Genomic DNA, 27,031 nt, shown 5'->3' with positions numbered 1-27,031 from the left:
TGACAGTTCAGGAGCAGTGCTGCTTTGCAGAGACACCAAGGTTCAATTCCAGGGTAAAACCCTGTGTCCTCATTGCTGAGTGTGATGCCAAAACAGTACAGTATTTGCATCCCCTCTATGGGGGCAAGGGCCACTTTGTTCACTATAACACCTAATGGCTGAATTCAGCATCCTGCCTCCAAGGCACTGTTACCAAAATGGCTTTGCTGGATGGGATGTACAGTAGAATAGATGTAACTTCCCTTTTGCCTTTTCTTCCCCTCCCCTCCCCGTTGTAGTTGCAAATGAAAGCCCAACAGTTTTGTATCCAAATATAAATGCTCCGATTGCAATGACTGTCCAGATGGATAGGATGTTGGCATCAGCTCTTTCACAAAAAGCACAGTAATGTGTTATCACAGTAGTTTTTCCTATAGAGGCAGCAGCTGTTGACTTCTGGCATTAAATCTGGAATATCAGGTTTTATATTTTTCAGGGTTCTTTTGCATCTCCATGGTATCCTTTCTACTCTGCTAAACTGGAGGTGGGGGCAGAAAGCAGGAGACTGGTTGCAACCTTCTATCTTGTAGCCTGAGGTGAACAAGGAGAGACAGCAAGTGTGATAAGTAAGGCCTGCACGCATAGCTTACACAGTCAGAGCATCATCATGTTGAACACCCTCTCCTTCCTCAAGACCATTTGCTCTCAGCCAGAAACTGCTTAGTTGCCACTTAGAGACTGCACTTGCATGCCAAGCTGTACATAGAATACCTTTATATAACTCTTCACTGATTGTGCTACTTACTTTTACTTGCATGGGCTGCTTTTATTGAGATCATGGTGATTTTATATCTTCAGTTTTATATCATCCATCTATAAAAGCTCTGGGAGGTGTACAACCCAAGCATAACAGAGCTATAAATATATATAATATTGCTAAAAACCATTATTGAAAAATTAGTCCTGAGTGAGCTGCCTCTTATACAATAAAAATTTAATTTTGCACGAGTTTGAATGACAAGAAAGAAGTATGGCACATGGACACAAGGTTGGGCTGCTTTGCAAGAAGCAGCTCCTTGCAAGAAATTTGTGTATAATGGTGCCTGGAGATGTTTTCTCTAAGCTGAATGACAGTCTTCTGCTTATAGTCCTGCCAGTGGATGGTGCTGTTTCACTGGTACATTTTTCAATAGTGAGGGGCAGGCAAGCTTTTTAGGACTCCAGGGAACCTGCCTGTCCTTAGCACCAGCAGTTGAAACAAAATATTGAAGCACCATTCCGCACTGGCAGCAATTCAGTTGGAGGAGCCCTGTTCAGTTTAGAGGAAACAGTGGCCATAATCCTGCATGTGTCCCTGGGGCAGCTCCGCTCCTCATTTCCTTTTTTTTTTTTTTAATTGTCTTGATTTTAAAAAGCTGTTTGATTTCACTGATTGAATAATATGTTTGGTTGGTTCTTGGCCTAGTTCTTGGGATTCACCCAGACATTTGGGTTTCTAATATATCCATATAAACCATGCATGAAATTTGTATGCAAATCTGTTTCATGCATATTCACTGTGGATGTTGTGAAAACAAGGACAGCCAAAAGACTGGGTCAAGAGACTTTTATTTTGACTTAAAGCAGTACTCAACTCTGGTCTTTTGGATACAGTAGGCATGGAAGGATTGTTATGCTGTGTAGCAGACAATGTAAAAATAAGATTGTAGTAGATATGTGTGCATTTTGTAATATATTTCTATTTTCTGAAAAATACTAGCAGAATAAATTGTGTAGTTTTGATGCTTATAAGTTACATGATGGCGGATTATAGCACAAATTGGCAAAAATTTTGGGGAAAAGAAAACCTCCCAGCAGATTTTTTTTTTTTTTTTTTTAAAGCAATTAGAGCAGTACAGTTCCTTTTCATTTCTCTCTGTCATCTCCCCCCCAACCCAAAAAAAGGACAGGATTAAAGCATAGGCACATGCCTAAGGCCTAGACATTTACGAGGGGTCTGTCATATTTGCAAATATATATATGATCAGATGCGCTGGCAGATGTTTAACTCCTGTAAGTCAGCTGCAGTTCAACAGAGAGGACTTGGAGGGCTGGCAGGGTCAGTATTAGGTATTTTGGCTCCCAAAGCAAGTACTGCCAATTTTTCCAGTGCCATAATATATAGATTTTGGGCCCATCTGGATAATGCCTCTGAATATTCTTACCGTCTGCCTTGACTTTCAACAGATAATATTAGGGCAGATCCAGGACTGCCATGGAACTTGTCCTGATAGTGGTGATATTCTATCTACTATCTCGGGAATAGGCAATTCCGGTCCTTGAGAGCCGGAGCCAGATCAGGTTTTCAGGATATCCACAATGAATATGCATGAGATAGATTTGCATCTCAAGGAGGCATTGCATGCAAATCCATCTCATACATATTCATTGTGGATATCCTGAAAACGTGACCTGGCTCCGGCTCTCGAGGACCGGAATTCCCTACCCCTGCGCTATCCGGATAACTCCCAGTGCTGACCATGGGACTCAGATACACAGCAGCATCCAGCCACTATCCAGGTAGTAGTACAGAATATTTATTGCCACAGTCTGCTTTTTTTTTTTTTTTTTTAAAAACAGACCACTAACCTTGGTAGCTGAACATTGGCCACTACGAGGGGCTACTGAAAAGTTTTTAGCCCAACCAACAAAGTTGTGGCAGTCTCCATCGAGAGCTATAGACTTATAGCCTCTTTTACAAAGCTGCGCGGCAACAGCCCCATAGCCTTTTAAATCTCTATGGGCTTCGGGGACGTTAGTGCAGCACAGCTTTGTAAAAGAGGCCATTAATCCAGCGATTTTTCACTTTTTTTTGTTCCGTTAAAAAAATACAGAACAAAAAAGGTGGAAAATCAATGGAGACTGTCCCAACTTTGTTGGATGGACTGAGAACTTTTCTGCGGCCCCTGTGATTGTGTATAGTAGTAGTCTGATTTTTTTTTTTTTTTTTTAAACATGGTGGGGGGGAGCAGATCAGTCACCGAATAACCATGAGTTCAAAGCTACAAAAGTTTGAACCCTCCTTGAAGCACAAAAGCTTTGGTAGATCCTCATGCTCTACTTTCAACTTTAATTCAGGAAATGGGGAGGCAGGGGAAAAAGGAGACAAGAGTTTTTAGAAACCTAGGGAAGAATACAGTGAGAGCTCTATCGAGCAAATAGATTGGCCGAGAGCTCCCAGTCATTCTGATTGTTTGACACCACATGGAGCACTAATCAGTAAATGTACCAGTTTGCACAAACCAGAAATAGGTTAAAGTGTGTTTTATTCATAGAATAATCTTCCAGAAATTCCAGAGTTATGCACTGTGAACTTATAGCAGCTAGATATATTTCTTATCTAAAACAAATTTGAAGTGTTAGTGATGTGCCTTGAGATAATGTTTATATCTAAATAATTTGTTGGACTTGTCTTGGTGTTTGCTTGTTTGTTATTGGTGGAATGTATGACTTTTTTTTTTTTTTTTTTTACCTTCTCATTTGGTTGTTCCTCTCTTTTAGGATCAGTTCGTGATGCCTGAAGTTAAAGATCTTTCTGAAGCATTGCCCGATCTATCAATGGATCCAATTACTGGAGTTGGAGTGGTTGCATCTCGAAATCGAGCACCAACCGGTTATGATGTAGTAAGTAGCCATGATTTTTATTTTTTCACCTTCCACTTCATGGTACAAACCTTATCAGTGTGACTCATGGCAGTAAATAGAGCATTATACTCATGGATCTTAGCATTGGACATACACTTAACTGGTCAGTTTTTAGAGATAAAATAAATGTGTGACCAGACATTTGCACATACTGAGGCTTCACTGTATGAAAATTAGCATTAACTAGCATTGTAATTGTGCAGAAAATCAGATAAGTTGATTATGTCTTAAGGGCAAGGTTGAGAGACACTGTTAGAAGGGTTTTCAGTTTGATGTACTGCAATCCACAAAGATGAGAAAAACTTGTATTAAGAAAATTGGACCAAAAATATCCTGTACATTTTTAGCTTGTGAAATGGGAGGAAAGTTGCTGTCTTTTTTTTTTTTTCTTCTTTCTTGTATATATCCATTTTTCCCTCTATTTTTGAAATGAGTTGGAAGTTTCACGGTTGATACAGTACATTTGTAATGTTATCTGTCACTGACCATTGTATGTGCCTGTGCAGCACTGCATTGATAATGATAATAACTATTCATGTTCCCTTGTGACTGGTTAGTGCCCCATACTCAAATAAGAAACCTCCCCCTCTACTTATACAACCATCAGCTTCAGAACTCGCTAACTTCTTAGACCAGAAAATAAAGGGTATCAGATTAAACCTAGGACAATCCGTACCCATACAATCTCTGGATTCCTCATACCAGACAAATCTTTTACCCTTCAGCACTCTCTCTAATCTTAAACCCCCTTCCTTACCAGACCTCTTCAAAGTCTTCCAATCGATAAATGCCCCTAATAACCCAACTGAAAGTCTAAAAAAATTTATTTCCTATTTTTGGCCCATTCATTTTGGAAATGATAACAAAAAATCTTACTTCTAATTTTGTTCCAAAAGCTTGGAAATCTGCTTTAGTCTTCCCAAAACTAAAAAAACAAAATCTAGATAATACACAGCCAGCATACTTTCGTCCCATTGCCAACCTTCCTCTCATCTCTAAACTTACGGAAAAAATAGTACTGAACCAGCTCACAGAATTTCTCGACAAAACCAACGCGCTGCACCCATACCAAACTGGCTTCTGCTCCAACTACTCCACTGAATTATCTCTACTTGGTCTCACCACTACTATACACTACTTCCATGATCACCAAAAATCTGTCCTTCTTATCTCTCTAGACTTGTCAGCTGCCTTTGAGACTGTTACCACTACCTCCTTATTGATTGTCTCAGGAACTGTGGTATCACAGGTTCAGCCCTCTCATGGTTTACCTTCTACTTCAAAGACCGTCATTTCAAAGTCTACTCGAAAGAGAAAACCTCATCTCCCATTATTCAAACTTTCGGCGTTCCTCAGGGTTCCATTCTTTCTCCTTTACTATTCAATATTTTTCTTGCCCCTCTTCTCACTCTAGCTCAGTCCATTAGCTTTACTGTCTTTGCTTATGCAGACAACATCCAACTTCTTCACCCTGTTGATTCTTCAAATATTAGCGAAATACAAGAAATTAACACCAAACTAGACAAAATCTGTGACTGGCTCCACATAAATAAACTTTCCCTCAACATCAATAAATCCTGTGGTATCCTCTTCTCGATCAGGAACAATGAAATGATAAATGGACAAATCTTTATTAAATCCTGTCCAATAAAAAAGGAATCAAAAATAAAATTGCTCGACAAAGACAAAGATTTAACCTTTCATGACCAGATAAACTGTCGTAAAAGCCTGTTTCCACAAACTTCAGCTCATTCGTTCCTTAATCTCAATTCTTGAAACTGATGCTATCACAACCCTCGTTCACTCACTGGTCATTTCTCATTTAGATTACTGTAACTCTCTATATAATGGAATTACCCAAAAAGAATTACGTCATCTTAGGCTCATTCAAAATACGGCAATCAAACTTATCTATCAAGTTGGGAAATATGATCATGTTTCTTCTCTTCCGTGAGAAGCCCACTGGCTACCCATTACCCACCATCTCACCTTTAAACTTTAATACTGGTCTTAAAAATTAAACTTTTGTGTCTCCCATCTTTTCTTGATAAACTCATCATTCCTTTTTGCCCACCCCGGACCCTTAGATCGGCTGATCAGAATTTACTGACCATACCTTCCATCAAAGAATTCTACAACACTAGAAAAAATTACTTTTCCGTTGAAGCCCCAATTTTATGGAACGCCATGCCACCTCAATATGCCACTCTGCCTTGAAAATTCACTCGACAAATTCAAGATTAAACTAAAAACATTCTTATTCCAAGACGCATACCATAGCATCTAAATATTTCCTTCCAACAGCTAGCAAAATAAATATAAATTGCTTTTAAGAAGCAATCCCCTTTACTGATGTTATATCCTTCCCCCTTCCCTTTTTTAATGATGTAATTATTAACTTCCCCTCCCCCTTTCCCCTCAAGCTCATGTTCGTATCTGTAATTTGTCCACTTAGGGCTCCTTTTACAAAGGTGCGTTAGGGCCTTAACGCGTGGAATAGCGTGCGCTAGCTGCTACCGCCTCTTCTTGAGCAGGCGGTAGTTTTTTGGGTAGTGTGCGCTATAGCGCGCGCTAATCTGGAGTGTGCGCTAAAAATGCTAGCGCACCTTTGTAAAAAGAGCCCTTAATGTTCACATTTCCCCTCCCCTTATAACAATTTATTTTAACCTTTCATTTTTTTTTTTTTTAAAATTTATAAGATTTTCCATTTTAAATACAAGCATTACTTTTACACAATGCAACAGATCCAGAAATAATATTCAATGAAACTTATAAAGAAAAGTAATAATGTCTTATTTAGTCCACAAGAATAAAGATCAAGAAAAGAAATAGACTTCTAAATAGTAGTAACCTTTCAGTTTTAGCATTGTAAATCGGCCAGGTGCAAGTTGATGGTCGGTATATAAAAATTAAACTTGAAACTATACAGTAAAACCTTGGTTTACGAGCATAATTCGTTCTGAAATCCAAAACACTAGTAAATCAAAGCAAATATCCTCCTAAGAAATAATGGAAACTCGGACGATTCATTCCACAACCCAAAAACTTTAATACAAAATACTATATGTACTTGTATTGCAAGCTCTCACTCATTTAGAACAGTCACTACACTCCTGCAGCGTCAGAGAGAAAAGAACCATCGGCTCAGTTGTAATGTACTGTATGTACTTATATTGCAAGACATTGCTTGTGTATCAAGTTAAAATTTAATAAAATGTTTTGCTTGTCTTGCAAAACACTTGCAAACCAAGTTACTTGCAATCCAAGGTTTTACTGTATTTATATGAGGTTATATGATGATGCCAGGCCTGACCCATCACTGGGTGGTGGTTGATTCCTTTGATATTTTGTAGTAATTGGTGTGGTGCAAATATCTTCTTGCACCTGAAGTAGAATAGGCAACATAAACTGGTGATACGGCATCATTAAAGATTTAGTGGGAAAGTAGTTTATTTGGTTTTTGCTATACCATTTTTGCTAACTTGCAGATCAAACCAGTTTACAGTTCTAAAATCATTTTTTTTTAAAAAAGGTACAGTGCTCCCCCGTGAATTTGCGGTTGGCGGTGCGTGGTCCCGGTCATTCGTGGTATTTTCTGACTGCAAATGACCAGGCAGGGGAGGCAGGAGAGGGCAGCTGGAGCGCTGGCGAGTGAAGGAAATCACTCGCTGTATGCTCCGACTGCCTCTTCCTGTACTAAAGTCGGGCCTTACCAACCAGTTTGCGCCAAAATCAAAACTGGCTGTTTTGAGGGTAGAGTCAGCACTTGGCTGGTTAAGTGTTCATATTTAGAACTTAACCAGCCTGGTTAACAGTATAAATATAAGACTACAAAAAAGTCAGTTCTATCTTTTCAAGCTTTAATTCAGATTGCATAGTTTTTAGATTTTGTAGTGTGGGGCACTTGGATGATTCATGCTAAGCTCATTTTCTGTAAAGGTTACTCTGTGCGGGATGACGTTTACAGAATACTAGCTTAGTAACTGATAGCAATTAGACCCACAAATGCAGGCATCCTGTAACATTGTACCTAATTTCTGGGAGTGCCCTCAACTTGCCCATGCCTTTCCCATGGTCACGCCTCCTTTGGAGTTTTATGTTATGAAATTTAGGTGTGCATGTTATAGAATAGGGCATAACTCCTAATTATTGCCAAATTAAATGGTGGTTAAATCCAGTAATTGATTTTTGCCCAAAATAGTGCGTTGGACTTAGGTAATCTATATTAGTGTTCTTCAACCGCTGGTCTGTGGACCGTTGCCGGTCTGCAGAAATTTCCTGCCAGTCTACAGGACCGGGCCCGAGACTGTGTTCTTCAGCTGCCGGTCCACGGTGCCATCGATGCGGCGTTGTCTTCGTGCCGGCTCCCTCTTCCTCAGTGCTGCAGTGCTCAAAGCTTGGGCAGAGGCTCCTATGTGCATCCTGCGCCTGAACTGGAAGCCTTCTCTCTGACGTCACAACGTCAGAGGGAAGGCTTCCAAAAGAGGCGCGGGACGCGTGAGGAGCCGCTGCTCATGGCCTTGTGCACTACAGCACTGAGGAAGAGGGAGCCGGCCTGAAGATAACACCGGGGGCGGCATAAAACAGCCAGGTGGGAGCAGGCTAGAAGACAAGGCACAGCATGGAGGGAGGGAGATAACAACGGTAGGGGGAATGATTTTATTTTTGAATTTAGTTATTGATTTACATCTGCTGTCTGTATTTTGCACTGTTCAGGAAGAACTGCATTTGTTTCTTTTTCTCTGGGGTTGTACTGCTAGCAGAGTATTGCATCTTAGGGTTTGTTTGTATATTTTCGCACTTTTAGGGCTCCTTTTACTAAGCTGCGATAGCGTTAAAAGGAGCCTTTAGATTTTGGGCCCATATTTGCATCTGTGTTCTGGTAGGAATGAATATTGAGAAGCATACAGTGTGCTTTGTATAGTTTAATTTTGTGGTTAACCACTATGTGGTGTTAATACGATTATATTGTGTGTGTGTATATATATGAAAAATGAATGGAAAAAATGGTGTTACAATTAGTACTATTATGGGGGTGGGGTCTGAGTTGGAGATGGGTGGGGTCTGGCCCACAACTTAGCCCAGTGTTCTTCAAATGCTGGATCGTGGACCAGTGCCGGAAGAACACTGATAGAATCCAGTGATCTGTCTCAATTACAGTGGTACCTCGGTTTACGAGTGCACCGGTTTGTGAGTGTTTTGCAAGATGAGCAAAACATTCGCAAAATTGGTGCCTTGGAACCGAGCATGGCTCGATTTACGAGCGCCCCCCCCCCGATCCGGCACCCCCCCTCCACGATCGGGCACCCCCCCTGCCGCTGCTTACTGTCATCTGGGCACCGGCATGTCCTGTGCGTTGGTGCCAGTGCCCGAAGATCGGCCTCCTCTTCTTGCTGGGCCTTGAGCATCTGCGCATGCTCAAGGCCTGCGAGTTCACAGAGAGAACGCAGATGCTCAAGGCCCAGCAAGAAGAGGAGGCCGATCTTCGGGCACCGGCACCAACGCATAGGACATGCCGGCGCTGGTGTCCAGATGACAGTAAGCAGTGGCCGGGGGGGGGGGGTGCCCAATCGCGGCGGAGGGTGCCGGATCGCGGGGGGGGAGGATGCCGGATCGCAGGGGGGGCCTTCGGGAGGAGCAATGCCGGTTCTCATGGGGGGTGGGGGATATAGAGCAGCGCCGCTGGCCTCGGGGGGTGGGAACGTATCAAAGAGAGTTTCCATTATTTCCTATGGGGAAACTGGCTTTGATAAACGAGCATTTTGGATTACGAGCATGCTCCTGTAACGGATTATGCTCGTAATCCAAGGTACCACTGTATTTCATTATAATAAAATACACTACCCACCCCCAACCAATGCAGATCCTTAAAGGCCAAATTCAGACTTGGATTTAGGCAAAGACAACTGCTAATTTTTCATAAATGCTGGTGGTACAGTTGCTGCCTTCTGGACTTGTCTCTTATAGTGGAGCAACTTCTCAAACAAAATTTATCCCAGGTCCTGGCAGCCATTGTGGGGCTTGCTTGCGTTTCCATGTTAATGAGAAGCATGTGCAAGGCCAGGACAACAGTAGGGCCTGTCAGGGCATGAAGGGTAGCATGACCTGGGATGAATTTTGTTTCTGAAGTTGCTGCTGTTGTGGATCAGTAATAGGGAATGAGGTAACTTGAGGAATCTGTATGCTCTTCTTCTCTTGAGCACCACCACACTCTTTTCTTCCAGAATGCCTTTTGCACCCACACAGATGGTTTCCCTTCAGGATGGTTAAAACACAGGCTCATAAGTGCGGTGTGGTGACTTGAGAACTGGGTTAGCCTGCTTAGGGTTAGGGGAAGGCTAGTAGTTCTTGCCACTTTTTTTTTTTTTCCAGGCCAATAGTGGCCTATGGGAACAGGATTGCATGACCTTTCACGCCGCTGACATTTCCAGGCAGCTTTTAACTGGGCATCTTGCTTTTAACTGGGCATCTTTCCTCAACTGTTCCTCCCGCCAGTGTAGCTGAGCACTTATAAATGTTGCCACTTTTATAATAAGCAGAGAGAGATTCATTTAAAAATAAAATACAGTTTCCCCCTCTGGAAGGAAGCTAAGTTTCCATGAAACAGCTGGTTCATTATCTGAGCGCTGCAAGCGTGTGTGCCTATAAATCTTTTCATAGTCATATGTGTTCCAGCTGGCAAGCTAGGGATCCTTGCTTTGTGTGTGTGTTTTCCTGCAAGTGCTTTAAATTGCAACTACTCTGTACTAATAATATATAGCTACATTCTTTTATGCAAGGACATTATTGATAAAGTTGAGTTAGTAAAAAAAATTGCAAAACAAAAAAAAACAATTTATAAATTTTTTTTTGTCTAGCAGATCAGCAGGTAGAAAATCGGGTAAACCAGAATTCCAGTTTTGCTGCTCTTATTGACACTCTGTGGGACTTGTACAAATAACATAACCTTTCATTACCTTAGGTTCAAATTTAGGGTACTAGTTATCAATGTAGATACTGGTAAGTCTTTTACTGCACCTTAATTTACCAATGGGGTTATTAATTGGTGGTAGCTCAGTACTGCAATAATACAATTTGAGATCAACTTCGCAGAGACAGTTAGAACAGAACCCATGCATGCCCTATTCCGGAGGAAACTGAAAACTCTACTCTGATAACTAATATCTGCATAATATCCACACATACATACCTTTTTCTTTTGCTTAGTTTTATTAAGCCCTTCTCCTTTTCTCCTCCTTCCTCTTCCCTCCCTCTATGCCCCAAGATACCCTTTCCCACTGCAGGTCGCCTTGAGCCTGTTTAGGTTTGCTCGATGCACAAATAGATTAGATTAGATCAACCTCACAAGTTTCTGGGCTGCTTATTAAAAGGACCAATGGTAGCAATGAGGAGCTACCCCTCTTTAGCCCACTGTGAAGATTACACCCCCCTCGTCCCAACTTTCCCTTAGACTCTCTCTTGGCTTACTTTTTTGATACCTGGTGTCTAGTGGCCTTGGCAGAAGTGATCTCCATTTGCTCTTGCCACTTCTGGTACCAAGTTCAAAATGGTGGCATCAAACTCTAGTGGTGGTTTTGTGCTACTACCACTCACTGTTCACTCTAAGCTGGGCGAGAGCCCTTTGACTGTTGCTGCCATGGATGTCGGAATGGGGGTAGCCACAGGGGCCATTGCTCACCCCAAAAATTGGCAGTTGGCGGTCAGAAGTTACAGCTCTCCCACCTCTCCCCCCCACCTTCTCCCCGGCTGTTGTCATTTTAAATCTTTGGGCAGCCGTCGGTGTGCCATGGAAGTCTTCATTCTGCAGTGTCCAGTTGCTGCATAATGAAGAGTTTTGGGGCAGGCCAAGGGTAGCAGGCTCACTCACTGTCGCTGATGGCTGCTCGAAGATTTAACTGAGAAACACTGCACTAGAGATCACTGATGCTATTTTGAAATTGGTGTTAGAAAAGGCAGGAGCGAGTGGGTATCGCTTCCACCCCAAACCTACTACCTGCGTGCTTGTATGTGGTGAGCGTGTGTCGGGGCAGCGGCTGACTTAGGAGAGGAGAGAGGTGAAGTCGCGCATGCTCATTCAGGATGGCGGCCGGTTTAGATGAGAGCCGGGAGAGCGCTGACGGCGGCAGAGGCATCGCCGAAGCAGGAGGGCAGCCGCATGGGGACCCCGAGGCAAGGAAGGCACCACTTTCGAATCGCTGTGAAGCACCCGCAGGCAGGTACTCACCCCTGGGCCACCATTGCAAACTTCGGTTGTGGAACGAATCTTCTGAGTTTGCATTAAAGCCTATGGGGAACTTTGCTTTGCAAAACGAGCATTTTGGATTACGAGCATGATCCTGGAACGGATTATGCTCATAAAAACCAAGGTACCACTGTATTCTGTAACTTATGCATGCAAATTGATGCATAACTTTAGGTTAACTGTTAAAGAATAAGGGGTTGTATGTAATGCTGGTAGGAATGGGGTCTTGATCCAGGGGCCAATTTTTCTGATGAAAAAAAATATTGGGCCCCACTCTTGGTATGTACCATCTTATTCCTTTGGTCTAGTGCAGTGGTCTCAAACTCAAACCCTTTGCAGGGCCACATTTTGGATTTGTAGGTACTTGGAGGGCCTCAGAAAAAATAGTTAATGTCTTATTAAAGAAATGACAATTTTGCATGAGGTAAAACTCTTTATAGTTTATAAATCTTTCCTTTTGGCTAAGTCTTAATAATAATAATATTGTAATTTATAGCTAAAGAGACATATGATCAAGAAACTGTTTTATTTTACTTTTGTGATTATGATAAGCATACCGAGGGCCTCAAAATAGTACCTGACGGGCTGCATGTGACCTCCGAGCCGCAAGTTTGAGACCAGTGGCCTAGTGGGTAGGAGCAAACTTGTTCAGGTACACCAACATACCCACAAAGAATTGTTCCTTCTCTTTCATCCTGCTATCTTAATTCATGTCTGGTACCCTCTGATGGGATCCTTCATTATTAGCTGGTTTACTACCATGTAGACCAGAGGATCTTTTTCCTCTGGTCTTTACAACATCTTAAATTGAACTTTCCATCAGTTCAAAATATACATCATCTGCACCTGTTAGAATCTACTTTTGCATACCACGGGGTTAAAATATAAAATAGTCTGCCATTTGTGATCTGCATTGAATCTGTACTGAAATTTGTGGAATACAAGAAAAATAATACAGTATAGTTTAGTTTTTCAGCAGTGGTAATTGGGACATCAGAGTGGGATATTGTCAAAGAAAGACACTGAATGTGAAGTAACACAACTCCTCCTCTTTTAGGTAAGATATCTCTTCACATTTTAAACGCTTAAAAAAAAAATTTGTTCCCCTACACCAGGGGTAGGCAATTCCGGTCCTCAAGAGCTGGAGCCAGGTCAGGTTTTCAGGATATCCACAATGAATATGTATGAGATGGATTTGCATGCACTGCCTCCTTGAGGTGCAAATCTATCTCATGCATATTCATTGTGGCTATCCTGAAAACCTGACCTGGCTCCGGCTCTCGAGGACCGGAATTGCCTACTCCTGACCTACACAATGTTTGGGGATGGGGAATGTATGTGCAGCTCCTCAAGGCTTTGCTAACAGAGCTCAGTTAGGCAAAGCAAATGTGGCTTTGTAAGGTCTGTTCGTTTCATTACTGGAACCACTTGCTGAATAATGGCGTTCAATTTCTAAAGTTGGATTTTTAATACAATGGCCACTGTGGTGGTGCAAAGTTAAATTAAAGACTGGGGAAAAGCTTTCTTCTGGTCATGTTCTTGGTTCATAGACAACTCGGCGAAAGACAAAGGTGCGCGCCGACAACTGAGTGCAAGACGGAGGCGCGCGCCAAAGAAAATTACAGTTTTTAGGGTCTCCGACGGGGGTTTTTGTTGGGGAGCCCCCCCAGTTTACTTAATAGAGATCGCGCAGGCGTTATGGGGGGTTTGGGGGGTTGTAACCCTCCACATTTTACTGTAAACTTAACTTTTTCCCTAAAAACAGGGAAAAAGTGAAGTTTTCAGTAAAATGTGGGGGGTTACAACCCCCCACAACGCCCCCACAACGCGGCGCGATCTCTATTAAGTAAACTGGGGGGGCTCCCCCCCACACCACCCCGCCAGAGCCCTAAAAACAGTAATTTTCTGTGGCGCGCGCCTCCACGCTGCGCTCAATTGTCTGCGCGCGCCTTTATCCCGGTGCGCTTTTGACCTGACACCCATGTTCTCGGCCGGTACTAGTTTGCAGCTGGTCTCTTTGTGCTGTCCTTTTTGCCTTGGTCATCATTTTGGTCCTTGTGACTTCAATTTCCTTGTCCAAGAGCAAGTTGTTGGGAAATATTTTTCTGTTTCCTTCCAGGTATTTTTAAATACTTAAGTTAATATTCCCAATACAGCAAGGCCTGTTTAAAAAGAAAAATCTTCTCTCTTCACCATTGATATCCACCTTATAAATATGCTTTGATTTTACAGGCTGGTTGTAAAGGCAACAAATTCTTGTTTGAGGTGGGCGATTTGAAATCTGACACGACAGCCCAGGAGGTTCTTTTGATGTCTTTTTATGACCTTGCTGCTTCGGCAGCTTTCCAGTCTTGGGTTTACCTTCTGACAGGTATTTGCTTTGGCACTGCTATCTCCGATGCTAACTCATCCCTCGACAGTGTTACCCTACTGCGTTCACTAATGACTTTGGCATTGGTTCTGGCCACTGGCAGCAAGCACATGGAAGAGGGGGGAGGGAATGGTAAGAGAAGATAATTCAGAATAGCTAATAATTATGAAATGGTACAAAATGTTAGCAAAAAGTATAAATAATACCTCAAAGGTACATTTATATTAAAATAGTGCTCCAAACGCCTGAGAAGGGGAGAAGAATTAATATGTTGTGAATTTAGCATTTTAATGTAAACCTTTGGTCTTTATTTTTCCAACAGTATCACATTTTATGTTGCATGAATATTTTTTTTTCCTTATTTTCTAGAAGAAGAAAATTTGTAAATTTTTTTTTTTTCCCCACAAACTCTTTTTTTTAAAGGGCATGTATGAGTACCATTTTATGAATAGTAAGAATTGGGTATGTGGAGACTTTTCCACAATTTGTTTTTCAAGCTGATGGTTCAGTTGTTTGTGAGGAGCTAGTCTTGTAACCTTTTTATGGGTCCAATATTTTAAAGGTGACTGCTGTTTGTGAATTAGATTGCAGAAAGAGACTTTTTGTGGTGGTATGCCATTTTCCTTACTTTCTCTCTCTCTCTTCCCCCCCTCCCAAGAAGCCTGGCATATCACTGAAGATGGCAGAGGGAGGAATTGGTTACTATTAAGCAAAGAGCTGATATTTAATTTTTTTTTTTTTTAAATAAATTTTTGTTTATTAAAATTTGACATACTGCCATAGCGATTTACAATAAAATATAGCATAGAAAAGAACTTCACCAATATATAGAAACAGATCTATCTGAAATCTAAATAATCATTAGATACAATTTTGTATTACTGTTTTTTTCCAAGCCAATCCTTGATTGTCTGCCGGTACTTCAGTAAATATGATCATTCTGTGGGATATCTTGTCCAAATGCTAAATTAAACAAATATGTTTTCAAAAGACTCTTAAAAGACTTAAAATTTAATTCCAAACGAATCTGTCTTGGCAATTGATTCCATAGACTTGACGCTAAACAGAAGAAAGCTTTAGATCTAGTAAATTCCCACTTCGTTCTTCTGATAGTATAACCAACCTATTGTTTCCAAGTTTATTAAGATTTTGTTATCCCCCCTTTTCAAATTTCAAAGCATCTTTACATAAATTATAAACATAAACAGGGAAATACAAAACACATAGAACTTAACAACAAAGAAACATCAAATGACATAAATTCTGGGACTAACATGACAGACCTAAAAGACTTGCTTCAAAAAAAACTTGCGACCTCTTTTACAAAGCCGCGCTAGCGGCCCTGAAGCCCATAGAGATTTAAGGGGCTTCAGGGCTATTGCTGCGTGGCAACCGCTAGCGCGGCTTTGTAAAAGAAGCGGTAGGTGTGCAGGTCGGATGATAGCGGCAGTGAGCAGATCCCTGACGAAGCTGATTGCGAAACATGTCGGGTCCAGCCGCTTAGAACTGCTTGAATTCTTAAGCTAAGATCAACATTGATTGAGATTAGTTAAAAAAAAAATATATATATATACCGTATTTTCACGCATATAACGCGCGCGTTATACGCGTTTTTACCTACCGCGCATACCCCTCGCGCGTTATATGCGTGAGCGCGGTATACAAAAGTTTTAAAACATAGTTCCCACCCCGCCCGACGCCCGATTCACCCCCCCAGCAGGACCACTCGCACCCCCACCCCGAACGACCACTCGCACGCGCTCCCACCCGCACCCGCATCCACGATCGGAGCAAGAGGGAGCCCAAGCCCTCTTGCCCGGCCGACTCCCCGACGTCCGATACATCCCCCCCCCCCCCGGCAGGACCACTCGCACCCCCACCCCGAACGACCGCTCGCACGCGCTCCCACCCGCACCCGCGATCGGAGCAAGAGGGAGCCCAAGCCCTCTTGCCCGGCCGACTCCCCGACGTCCGATACATCCCCCCCCCCCCCGGCAGGACCACTCGCACCCCCACCCCGAACGACCGCCGACTTCCCGACAATATCGGGCCAGAAGGGAGCCCAAACCCTCCTGGCCACGGCGACCCCCTAACCCCACCCCGCACTACATTACGGGCAGGAGGGATCCCAGGCCCTCCTGCCCTCGACACAAACCCCCCTCCCCCCCAACGACCGTCCCCCCCCAAGAACCTCCGACCGCCCCCCAGCCGACCCGCGATCCCCCTGGCGACCCCCATGACCCCCCCCGCCCCCCTTCCCCGTACCTTTGGTAGTTGGCCGGACAGACGGGAGCCAAACCCGCCTGTCCGGCAGGCAGCCAACGAAGGAATGAGGCCGGATTGGCCCATCCATCCTAAAGCTCCGCCTACTGGTGGGGCCTAAGGCGCGTGGGCCAATCAGAATAGGCCCTGGAGCCTTAGGTCCCACCTGGGGGCGCGGCCTGAGGCACATGGGCCCAACCCGACCATGTGCCTCAGGCCGCGCCCCCAGGTGGGACCTAAGGCTCCAGGGCCTATTCTGATTGGCCCACGCGCCTTAGGCCCCACCAGTAGGCGGAGCTTTAGGATGGATGGGCCAATCCGGCCTCATTCCTTCGTTGGCTGCCTGCCGGACAGGCGGGTTTGGCTCCCGTCTGTCCGGCCAACTACCAAAGGTACGGGGAAGGGGGGTGGGGGGGTCGTGGGGGTCGCCAGGGGGGTCGCGGGTCAGCTGGGGGGGCGGTCGGAGGGTCTTGGGGGGGGGCGGTCGGTGGGGGGGAGGGGGGTTTGCGTCGAGGGCAGGAGGGCCTGGGATCCCTCCTGCCCGTAATGTAGTGCGGGGTGGGGTTAGGGGGTCGCCGTGGCCAGGAGGATTTGGGCTCCCTCCTGGCCCGATATTGTTGGGGAATCGGCGGTCCTTCGGGGGGAGGGATGTATCGGACGTCGGGGGCGGGGGCATCAGGCTTTCAGGATGGGGACAGACCTTCAAGGGGGGACAGTGCACGGAAGTCAGGGGGGGTGAACGGAGAGTCGGGACAGCGCACGGAAAGTCAGGGCGGGCGAAAGGAGCGTCGGGCAGCATGCGCGGTATACCCGTGAGCGCGGTATACCAAAGTTTTTGTACATATCAGCGTGATTTCTGCGCGCTATACCCGTGTGCGCGTTTTATACGGGTGCGCGTTATTTGCGTGAAAATACGGTATATATATACATTAAAAAATGTGAATTATTTATAAGATACTAGCTGATGCCCCGGCGTTGCACGGGTATTTAATTATAGCAATAACACTGTAAATGGATTCAAATAAAGATACTTTATAGTGGTGAATGAAATTATTTTTTTACAGCTTAATAAAAAGTACAATATTCAAATTATAATGTGAAATATTTCACAAATGAATACAATACAACTAACACAAAACGTGATTATAAACAACAATTTTAGTTTCACCTCCTGGAGCAAGAACATATAAATTCTTGGGTGAACCCACCCTTGAGCAAGCAACATAGAGTTGTGGGATTTTCTGTTTGTAGCTCCGCCCACGTGTGCAGGTGGGCCGCGAGACCCCCAGAACATATCACCCCAGGTAGTGAGGGATCTGCATACCAAGTTTCGTTCAAATCGGTCAAGCCGTTTTTGAATTACAGTGAGAATGGCAGCTTTTTACATTTTTTCCATTGACATGAATGGGTGAAATCTGATTTTCTGTTTGTAGCTCCGCCCACGTGTGCAGGTGGGCCGCGAGACCCCCAGAACATATCACCCCAGGTAGTGAGGGATCTGCATACCAAGTTTCGTTCAAATTGGTCAAGCCTTTTTTGAATTACAGTGAGAATGGCAGCTTTTTACATTTTTTCCATTGACATGAATGGGTGAAATATGATTTTCTGTTTGTAGCTCCGCCCACGTGTGCAGGTGGGCCGCGAGACCCCCAGAACATATCACCCCAGGTAGTGAGGGATCTGCATACCAAGTTTCGTTCAAATCGGTCAAGCCGTTTTTGATGGGTGAAATCTGATTTTATGTTTGTAGCTCCGCCCACGTGTGCAGGTGGGCCGCGAGACCCCCAGAACATATCACCCCAGGTAGTGAGGGATCTGCATACCAAGTTTCGTTCAAATCGGTCAAGCCGTTTTTGAATTACTGTGAGAATGGCAGCTTTTTACATTTTTTCCATTGACATGAATGGGTGAAATCTGATTTTCTGTTTGTAGCTCCGCCCACGTGTGCAGGTGGGCCGCGAGACCCCCAGAACATATCACCCCAGGTAGTGAGGGATCTGCATACCAAGTTTCGTTCAAATCGGTCAAGCCGTTTTTGAATTACTGTGAGAATGGCAGCTTTTTACATTTTTTCCAATGACATGAATGGATGAAATATGATTTTCTGTTTGTAGCTCCGGCCACGTGAGCAGGTGGGCCGCAAGACCCCCAGAACATATCACTCCAGGTAGTGAGGGATCTGCATACCAAGTTTCGTTCAAATCGGTCAAGCTGTTTTTGAATTACTGTGAGAATGGCAGCTTTTTACATTTTTTCCATTGACATGAATGGGTGAAATCTGATTTTATGTTTGTAGCTCCGCCCACGTGTGCAGGTGGGCCGCGAGACCCCCAGAACATATCACCCCAGGTAGTGAGGGATCTGCATACCAAGTTTCGTTCAAATCGGTCAAGCCGTTTTTGAATTACTGTGAGAATGGCAGCTTTTTACATTTTTTCCATTGACATGAATGGGTGAAATCTGATTTTATGTTTGTAGCTCCGCCCACCTGTGCAGGTGGGCCGCGAGACCCCCAGAACATATCATCCCAGGTAGTGAGGGATCTGCATACCAAGTTTCGTTCAAATCGGTCAAGCCGTTTTTGCGTGATCGCGGCACATACACACACACATACATACATACATACACACATACATACCTCCGATTTTATATATATAGATTTATTTAAATTATAAATTATAAACTACTCTTGAAAGAAAACAAATCTAGACCTATAAGGAGTTAAACACCTAAATCTCCCTGCCAAGTACAGCATGTATTCAGACGTGGGAGAGACAGACCCGACATGTTTCACATCAGAATGCTGTTTCAAGGGTCTCCCGCGGTTGATTTTGTCATCCGACTCCTACGATTTCAAAGTAGGAGTTGGATGTCAGATGACAAAATTGGCCAAGAGAGATTCTTGAAACAGCATTCTGATGTGAAACATGTCTGGTCTGTCTCTCCCAGGTCTGAATATAAAAAGCAACTAAAAAGATAAGTTATGAAATAATAAAGCACTTTGCACTTTATATTTATGAAAGAAAGTTAAAGTACTACAAATAGCGAAACTATTTAAATGAATAATATGGGCCAGTGAGGATCTCTACCGTAATTCTTCCCGCTAAAGAAATTTTGACGGCGGTGGAGTGGTGGTACTGAGGCCCAAAAAAAGCTCTGACAAAGTTGTGTTTGAAGAATGGGTTATACTTGGGGTGAGGATGTGTTAGATTATTATTCCCGAGTAGAGGATTGTTTAAAAATACATCCGAGACCTAAAAGACTGGCACGAAAGGAAGGGGAAGAACTACAATAGTTTGAAAGGAAAGAACAATCAAGGGAAAAACAAGAGGAAAGGGAGACAAGGTAATTATTCTGAACAGTTGGACTATCCAGGGGCATTGGCCTAATAGTCGATTAAAACATCCTTCAAAGGACAGTCATAAAATGTTCAGGAAATTCTTGATTGAAGTTTTCAACTATTCTGCTGACTGTATTCCACCAGTCAATCGTATTTACTATATTCCTCTTATAAAAAAAGGAAATGGGAGCCACACCGGATGAAGGTGTCCAGAATCCATCAGAAGCTTTGAACCTTACAGATTTTCTTGAGACTTCAATAACTGAGACCTCAGAGTGTGCCACCTTAATTGTTTCCTTTGTCTTTGAACAGGATATGTCTGCTTTACTTAGGCAATATTTCCGTAATTCTCAAGTACCATTCCTGGGGGAAAAAGTCTGGATCTACCCAGACTGCGCAAGGAAATTATTTCTTACTATGAGAGTTGAAGTAGTAAAGCTGGGTGGGGATTTTCTTTTGGCTTACCCCTGTAAGTGTATTATAAAGTACTTGGGGACAAAATATGTTTTTTTCTCACCTGAACAATTACGAGCTTTTATAGATATGAAGAAATTGTCAACATGGGGAGTTTAGCGTTCACAACACAGTAATGTAAAAGGTTGGAATTTTCTGTGAAGCCAATACCTGTACGTTTGCCTTAGAGCAGGGCTGTCCAAGTCTGGTCCTTGAGATCTACTGGCAGGCCAGGTTTTCAGGATATCCACAATAAATATGCTTGAGAGAGATTTGCATACTAAGAAGGCAGTGCAGGCAAATCTCTCTCCTGCATGTTCATTGTAGATATCCTGAAAACCTGGCCTGCCAGTAGATCTCGAGGACCGGACTTGGGCAGCCCTGCCTTAGAGAGTTCTTTTCACCATTTTCTGATTCCTTTCCCTCGAGGGCTCTATTGTGGTGGTCTAAGGAAGATATATATTTTTTTCTATTTATGTTTAAATATACCTCATGATTTTTGAATCTGTATTTCTTTAGCAAGAGTTATCTTGTATATTATTTCTAAACTCAATAAAAAATTAAAATAAAAAAGGACAGTCGTATTGCAAAAGCATCTTTAAAAAGCATAGTTTTTAAGCTAGACTTAAAATTATCTAACGTATTAATTGCTTGTAAATAAGCTGGTGCTGAATTCTAGAGCATGGGAGCGATGACAGAGAAAATATTATTTCGCATAGTACTGATAAACCTTAATGATGGTAACAATCTCAACGTTCTTAGTGGAGAATATGGAATAGTAAGAGAATTCAGATAGCTTGGTTGTTACATATGTAATGATTTATATGTTAGCATCAAAATTTTGAACTGCATTCTATATGATATTGGCAACCAGTGATAAGAAAGATATAATGGCGTTGTGAGCCAAAAGTTTTATCGCTGTTTTTTGTAATGTTTGAAGTCGCCTAATGTTAAACTTTGATAAACATTAAATATTTTGAAAGCGTTACATACTCATTGTATTGGTCCTGGTGAGAAGCTGAGTTCCCTGCAGTTGTGATGCTGGTGTTATCAAAGGTAAACATAATAGTTTGCAGTGCATGAATTTTGGAGATTAGACAGGCATGTTCTTATGTAGGTTTCTCATCGGAATGATTTAAGAAGAGCTTTGTGTGGTCCCTGAAAGCTCATACACTGTTTTAGGTTTGGGTAGCTATTTCTTGCTGTAATGAGTGCTGCAGTTTGTTAGAGAGAGGAAATTTTCTCTTTTCTTTTCCAGGTGTATGGGGGAGTGAGGTGGGGGCACATGCAGGACTGTCCCAAGCTGAAAATGTTCCCTGCTCAATGCACCCCTAGAACTCCTTTCCCACCCATTGTGTCACATCCAAGCAGGGAAGGCAAGGAATAGGACACAATTTTGGAGCCCCTGCCTCCCTTGTGCCCTCTGTGGCTGAACTGCTCACACATAACTCGCTATGGTGCTGGGTGCATGTTTATTATTTACCAGGCAACTCTCTCTCTTCCTTTGAGCTTCCAGTTCAAATGAAACCAGGGCTAAGATTTAGCACTTTGGGCATAGATTCTCAGCTAGCCCTGGATTGCTTTTGTCTTCTTTAGACTTTAGTTAAGGGTTGGCAGCAATAGTCCTGTGAAATTAATTCAATACAGTACAGAGGTTACAATTTTCCCGCACCCCTCCCCCAAGTGCCACCAGGGAGCAGAAGACCTGTGCCAGGATTTGAACTTGAGGCCGTGTGTATGACAGTATGCAGCACTGAGTTACTGGTGGGTCCTATGGAGAGCATTTCCATGTGAATGCCGTGGGACAGCTATGACAAAGCATTCATCTGAGCTAGGCCTGTGGTGGTGGTGCGGGGGAGGAAGAGGAAGGGATATAGTTCTTGGACTACATGTGGGAGAGGTAGAGGAAAGGACATGGATGGTGGTCTGCAAGTGGGGGGAAGAGGAGGGGCCATGGATGCTGGACCAAGTAGGAGGTGGGGGGGAGAAGGGGACATGGATGTTGGACCAGTAAGTAGAGGGGAAAGGGAATGAGAAAGAAACCCTGGTCAGAAAGGAGGGTGAGAAAGAAGAGATGCTTGATCGTAGAGAGAAGGAGAGAGAGATGCTAGACCATGGGGACTGGGGAAGGGATTCAGGGTGCAAGCAAGAGGGGTGATGAAGGGACATGAATGCTGGACCTGCAAAGGGGGGGGGAGGTTGAGGGCGGTTGAGAGAGGAAGACAGAGTGACCAAGACCAGAAATGGGGTGGGAAGGGAAGAAGAGATTCTTAACCAGTGGAGAGAGGAAGGGAGAAATGCCAGAGTATGGGGGCCAAGTAGGGGATTCAGGGTGCAAATGAGAGAGGGGTGGGATTTAGAGGGAGATAGAACTGCAGTTGGAGTGAGAGAGGGATCTGAGGAGACTGGAACCTTGGAGAGGAAAAGGAAGGAAGGAATTTCAAGCCTCAAGATAGGAGAATAATACTCAAAACACTACAAATAAACTTTGCATAATTTTGAAATATTGTGCGCAGAATTTTCAAATTTTTTATGCAGAGTTCTGCTAGGAGTAAAAGAGGTTAGAGCTCTTTAGTATGGAAGAGAGACAGTTGAGGGGAGGTATGATAGATATCTGTAAAATCATGAGTAGCATGGAATGGGTATTCATGAATCTTTCAAAAAGAATAAAAACTAAGGCAAATGCCATGAAATTACTAAGTAGATCATTTGAAACAAATTGAAGAAGGTATAATTAAGCTCTGGAATTTGTTGCTGAAGGATATGGTAAAAACTGTCAATATAGCCGAGCTTAAAAAGACGAGGAGGTTCCTGGAGGAAATGTCCATGAACTGTTTTTAAGGTGGACTTAGGTAAATCAGCTGCATTCTGGATGGTAAGTAGTATGAATATCTACCCCTTGGGATCTTACTTGTGACCTGGATTAGCCACCGTTGAGAGCAATACCTTTTAGTCTCAGACCCAATATGGCTAATTTTACATTCAGGTCATTCAGTGTTAAAAGAACCAGTATTTGGCGGCTTCTTAAATTTTTTTTTTTTTCTTCTGTTGCACATTGCAGATTTGACAGTATAGCTTTGCTTTTCCTTTACCCTAGTAGAATTTCTTGCCTCCTCAGAGTTTTGCACCGACTGAAATGTTCACAAACACTGTGCAGATCCTGCCTTGCAAGCGATAACGACTACCATAATATGCTGACTGTGTGAAAATCTCCACAGCACAGAGCAGCAAAAGTTTTGGTTTCCTTGTTAAACAGGTTTTGTCAGGACATCTTTAATCAATCCCATCCCTAGAGATAATATTTTTAGAAGTGTGGAATTTTTTTTTCTTTGGGAGGGAGAAAGGTGCCTGTATAATGAACTAATGAGATGCCGTGAGAGTTAATTAGGATGACTACAAGAGAGGAATTTTTGCTGCACATATATTAACTCAGGGGCTTATGTGTGTCCCTCCCCTCTTTCTTGTTTTTTGCAGGTTTCTCAAACAACAGATGGTCTGGATGCTGACCTCTGGAAAGATGGCTTATTTAAATCCAAGGTTACTAGATACCTTTGTTTTACAAGATCATTTTCAAAAGAAAATGTAAGTTGATTTTTTTTTTCTTAGAAGAAAAATCTTAAACTTGTTTCTTTTACTTGTTGGGGTACAGTCTTGCCAGTTTTTTTAAATGACTTAAAAACAGTCTATTATAGAGCATTAGATTCATCAACTGCTATAAAAACCTAGGGCTCCTTTTACGAAGGTGTGCTAGGGCCTTAACGCGCAGAATAGCGCATACTAAATTGATGTGTGTGCTAGCCGCTTCCGCTTCCTTTTGAGCAGGTGGTAGATTTCCGGCTAGCGTGCGCTAATCTGGTGCGTGCGCTAAAACTGCTAGTGTATCTTCATAAAAGGAGCCCCTAGTGTTCCATCTCACAACCACCCCTGCACTTGGGTACAGCTCTGGCTACTGAAATAACCTGTTCTTTAGGTAATCGTGGTGCAGTTGCAGATAGCTTTGCCGAAAATCACTTCAGAAGCTGATGTTCTGTGGTCATGTTGAGATTTAGAGTTAACATTTCCAAAGAAAAGCAGTTGTGCAATTGAAAGAAGGGTAATATAGAAACATAGAATATGACGGCCCCACCTGGAATACTGTGTGCAATTGTGGAGGCCGCATTACCGAAAGGATGTGCTGAGACTGGAGTCAGTCCAGAGAATGGCCACCTGGATGGTCTTGGGATTCAAGGACGAGGAACGGCTAGATAAATTACAGCTATACTCACTCGAGGAACGCAGAGAGAGGGGTGACATGATCGAGATATTCAAGTATCTCACGGGCCGCATCGAGGTGGAAGAAGATATCTTCTTTTTCAAGGGTCCCGCGGCAACAAGGGGGCATCTGTGGAAAATCAGGGGCGGGAAACTGCACGGGGACACCAGGAAATTCTTTTTCACTGAAAGGGTGGTTGTTTGCTGGAATAGTCTTCCACTTCAGGTTATTGAGGCCAGCAGCGTGCCTGATTTTAAGGCCAAATGGGATAGACACGTGAGATCTATTCACAGAGAAAGGTAGGGGAGGGTCATTGGGGTGGGCAGACTAGATGGGCGATGGCCCTTATCTGCTGTCTATTTCTTTGTTTATAAAAGGGCCATGGCCCATCAAGTCTGCCCACTCTAATGACCCTCCCCCCTAAGTTCTTCCTTGAAGTGATCCCACACGCTTATCCATTTTTTCTTAAAATCTAGCACGCTGCTGGCCTTAATTACCTGCAGTGGAAGATCATTCCAATGATCAACCACCCTTTCGGTGAAGAAATACTTCCTGGTGTCGCTATGAAATCTCCCACCCCTGATTTTCAAAGGGTGCCCTCTTGTAGGTCCTTTAAGGAAAAAGATATCTTCTACCTCAATACGGCCCATGACATATTTGAACGTCTCAATCATGTCTCCCCTCTCTCTGCGTTCCTCGAGTGAGTATAGCTGTAACTCACCTAGCCGTTCCTCATAAGGGAGATCCTTGAGTCCTGAGACCATCCTGGTGGCCATTCGCTGAACTGACTCAACTCTCAGCACATCTTTTTGATAATGTGGCCTCCAGAATTGTACACAATATTCCAGATGAGGTATCACCATGGATCTGTACAACGGCATTATAACTTCGTGCTTCCGGCTGACGAAACTTCTTCGGATGCAACCCATCATTTGTCTAGCCTTGGATGAAGCTTTCTCCATTTGATTGGCAGTCTTCATATCTTCACTAATGATCACTCCTAAGTCCTGTTCTGCTATAGTTCTTGCTAAGGTCTCACCATTTAGGATATAAGTTCTGCATTGATTTCTGCTGCCAAGGTGCATGACCTTACACTTTTTGGCATTAAAACTTAGTTGCCAAGTTGTGGACCAATGTTCCAGTAAGAGTAGGTCCTGTGCCATACTGTCGGGCACTGTGCTTTTGCCTACTATGTTGCATAGTTTAGCGTCATCGGCGATTAATGTAATTTTACCTCGAAGCCCCTGAGCCAGGTCCCTTACGAAGATATTAATAGGATTGGACCCAAGACCGAGCCCTGCGGCACTCCACTGATCACTTCCGACGTTTCGGAGAGAGTACCATTTACCACCACCCTCTGAAGTCTACCTCTGAGCCAGTCTTTAACCCATGCAGTCAATGTTTCTCCCAATCCCAACAAACTCATCTTGCTCAATAACCCACGGTGTGGGACACTATCAAAAGCCTTACTGAAGTCCAAGTACACGACTCTCCCATATTCAGCTTTTTCGTTACCCAGTCAAAGAAACTGATTAGATTGGATTGGCAGAACCTTCTCTTTGTGAATCCATGTTGATGGGGATCTCGTAGATTCTCATCTTTCAGGATCGTATCTAATTTATGTTTGATTAGCGTTTACTCACTAGCGTTTACTCACTATTACCGGTCTGTAATTTGCAGCCTCCGTCCTGCAACCCTTTTTGTGGAGTGGAATGACGTTAGCTGTTTTCCAGTCCAAAGGGACTCTTCCTGTACTTAGGGAAAGATTGAAGAGCGCGGATAACGGTTCCGCCAGAACATCTCTCAACTCCCTAAGAACCCTGGGATGTAGTTTGTCTGGTCCCATGGCTTTGTTTACTTTGAGCCTTGATAGTTCATAGTAGACGCTGCTGGACGTAAACTCAAAATTTTGAAACGGGTCTTCTGAGCTTTCCCTTGTCTGCAACTGAGGACCGGATCCCGGCGCCTCACAGGTAAAGACTGAGCAGACGTATTCATTTAGTAGTTTGGCTTTATCGGAGTCCGATTCTACATAGTTCCTGTCTGGTTTCCTAAGACGCACTATCCCATCTGTGTTTCTTTTTCTGTCACTAATATACCTGAAGACGGATTTATCCCCTTTTTAATGTTCTTTACTAGATTCTCTTACATCTGGAGTTTGGCCTCTCTGACTGCTGTTTTGACAGCTCTAGACTTGGCCAGATAGTCTTTTTTAGCTTCTAGTTTTTCTGATTGTTTGTAGGAGATAAATGCTCTTTTCTTCTTTTTTTATGAGGTCCGATATCTCTGCAGAGAACCACTGAGGTTTATTGTTCCTCCACCGTTTACTTACTGTTTTTATATAGAGGTTGGTTGCTTCGTATAAGGTAGATTTCAGAGCTGACCACATTACCTCTACATTATCTGTTGCGGCCTGGTTTTGCAGCGCCCCATAGACGAAATCTCCCA

General features: G+C 43.4%; 1 protein-coding gene across 7 annotated transcripts in view; it reads left to right on the top strand.

The window, feature by feature from the left end:
- The window catches only part of MVB12B (multivesicular body subunit 12B), a 305,040-nt gene that overhangs the window by 46,547 nt on the left and 231,462 nt on the right, over positions 1-27,031 (top strand). For 6 of the 7 annotated variants that reach the window (XR_004540855.1, XR_004540854.1, XR_004540857.1 and 3 more), the window contains exons 2-3: positions 3,520-3,642; positions 23,806-23,913. Coding sequence is in view for 3 of the 7 variants with exons in the window: in XM_033960795.1 (XP_033816686.1) it covers positions 3,520-3,642; positions 23,806-23,913 (231 nt within the window). In the remaining 4 variants the exon portion in view is untranslated. Of the gene's footprint in view, positions 1-484; positions 606-3,519; positions 3,643-23,805; positions 23,914-27,031 lie in introns of those variants that run through there. The other variant, XR_004540856.1, reaches the window with a different exon arrangement.

Source organism: Geotrypetes seraphini, chromosome 10, assembly GCF_902459505.1.
Source record: "Geotrypetes seraphini chromosome 10, aGeoSer1.1, whole genome shotgun sequence".
Lineage (NCBI taxonomy): Eukaryota > Metazoa > Chordata > Amphibia > Gymnophiona > Dermophiidae > Geotrypetes > Geotrypetes seraphini.
The sequence above is the reverse complement of the archived record's forward strand: the minus strand, read 5'-3'. Positions and strand labels throughout refer to the sequence as shown.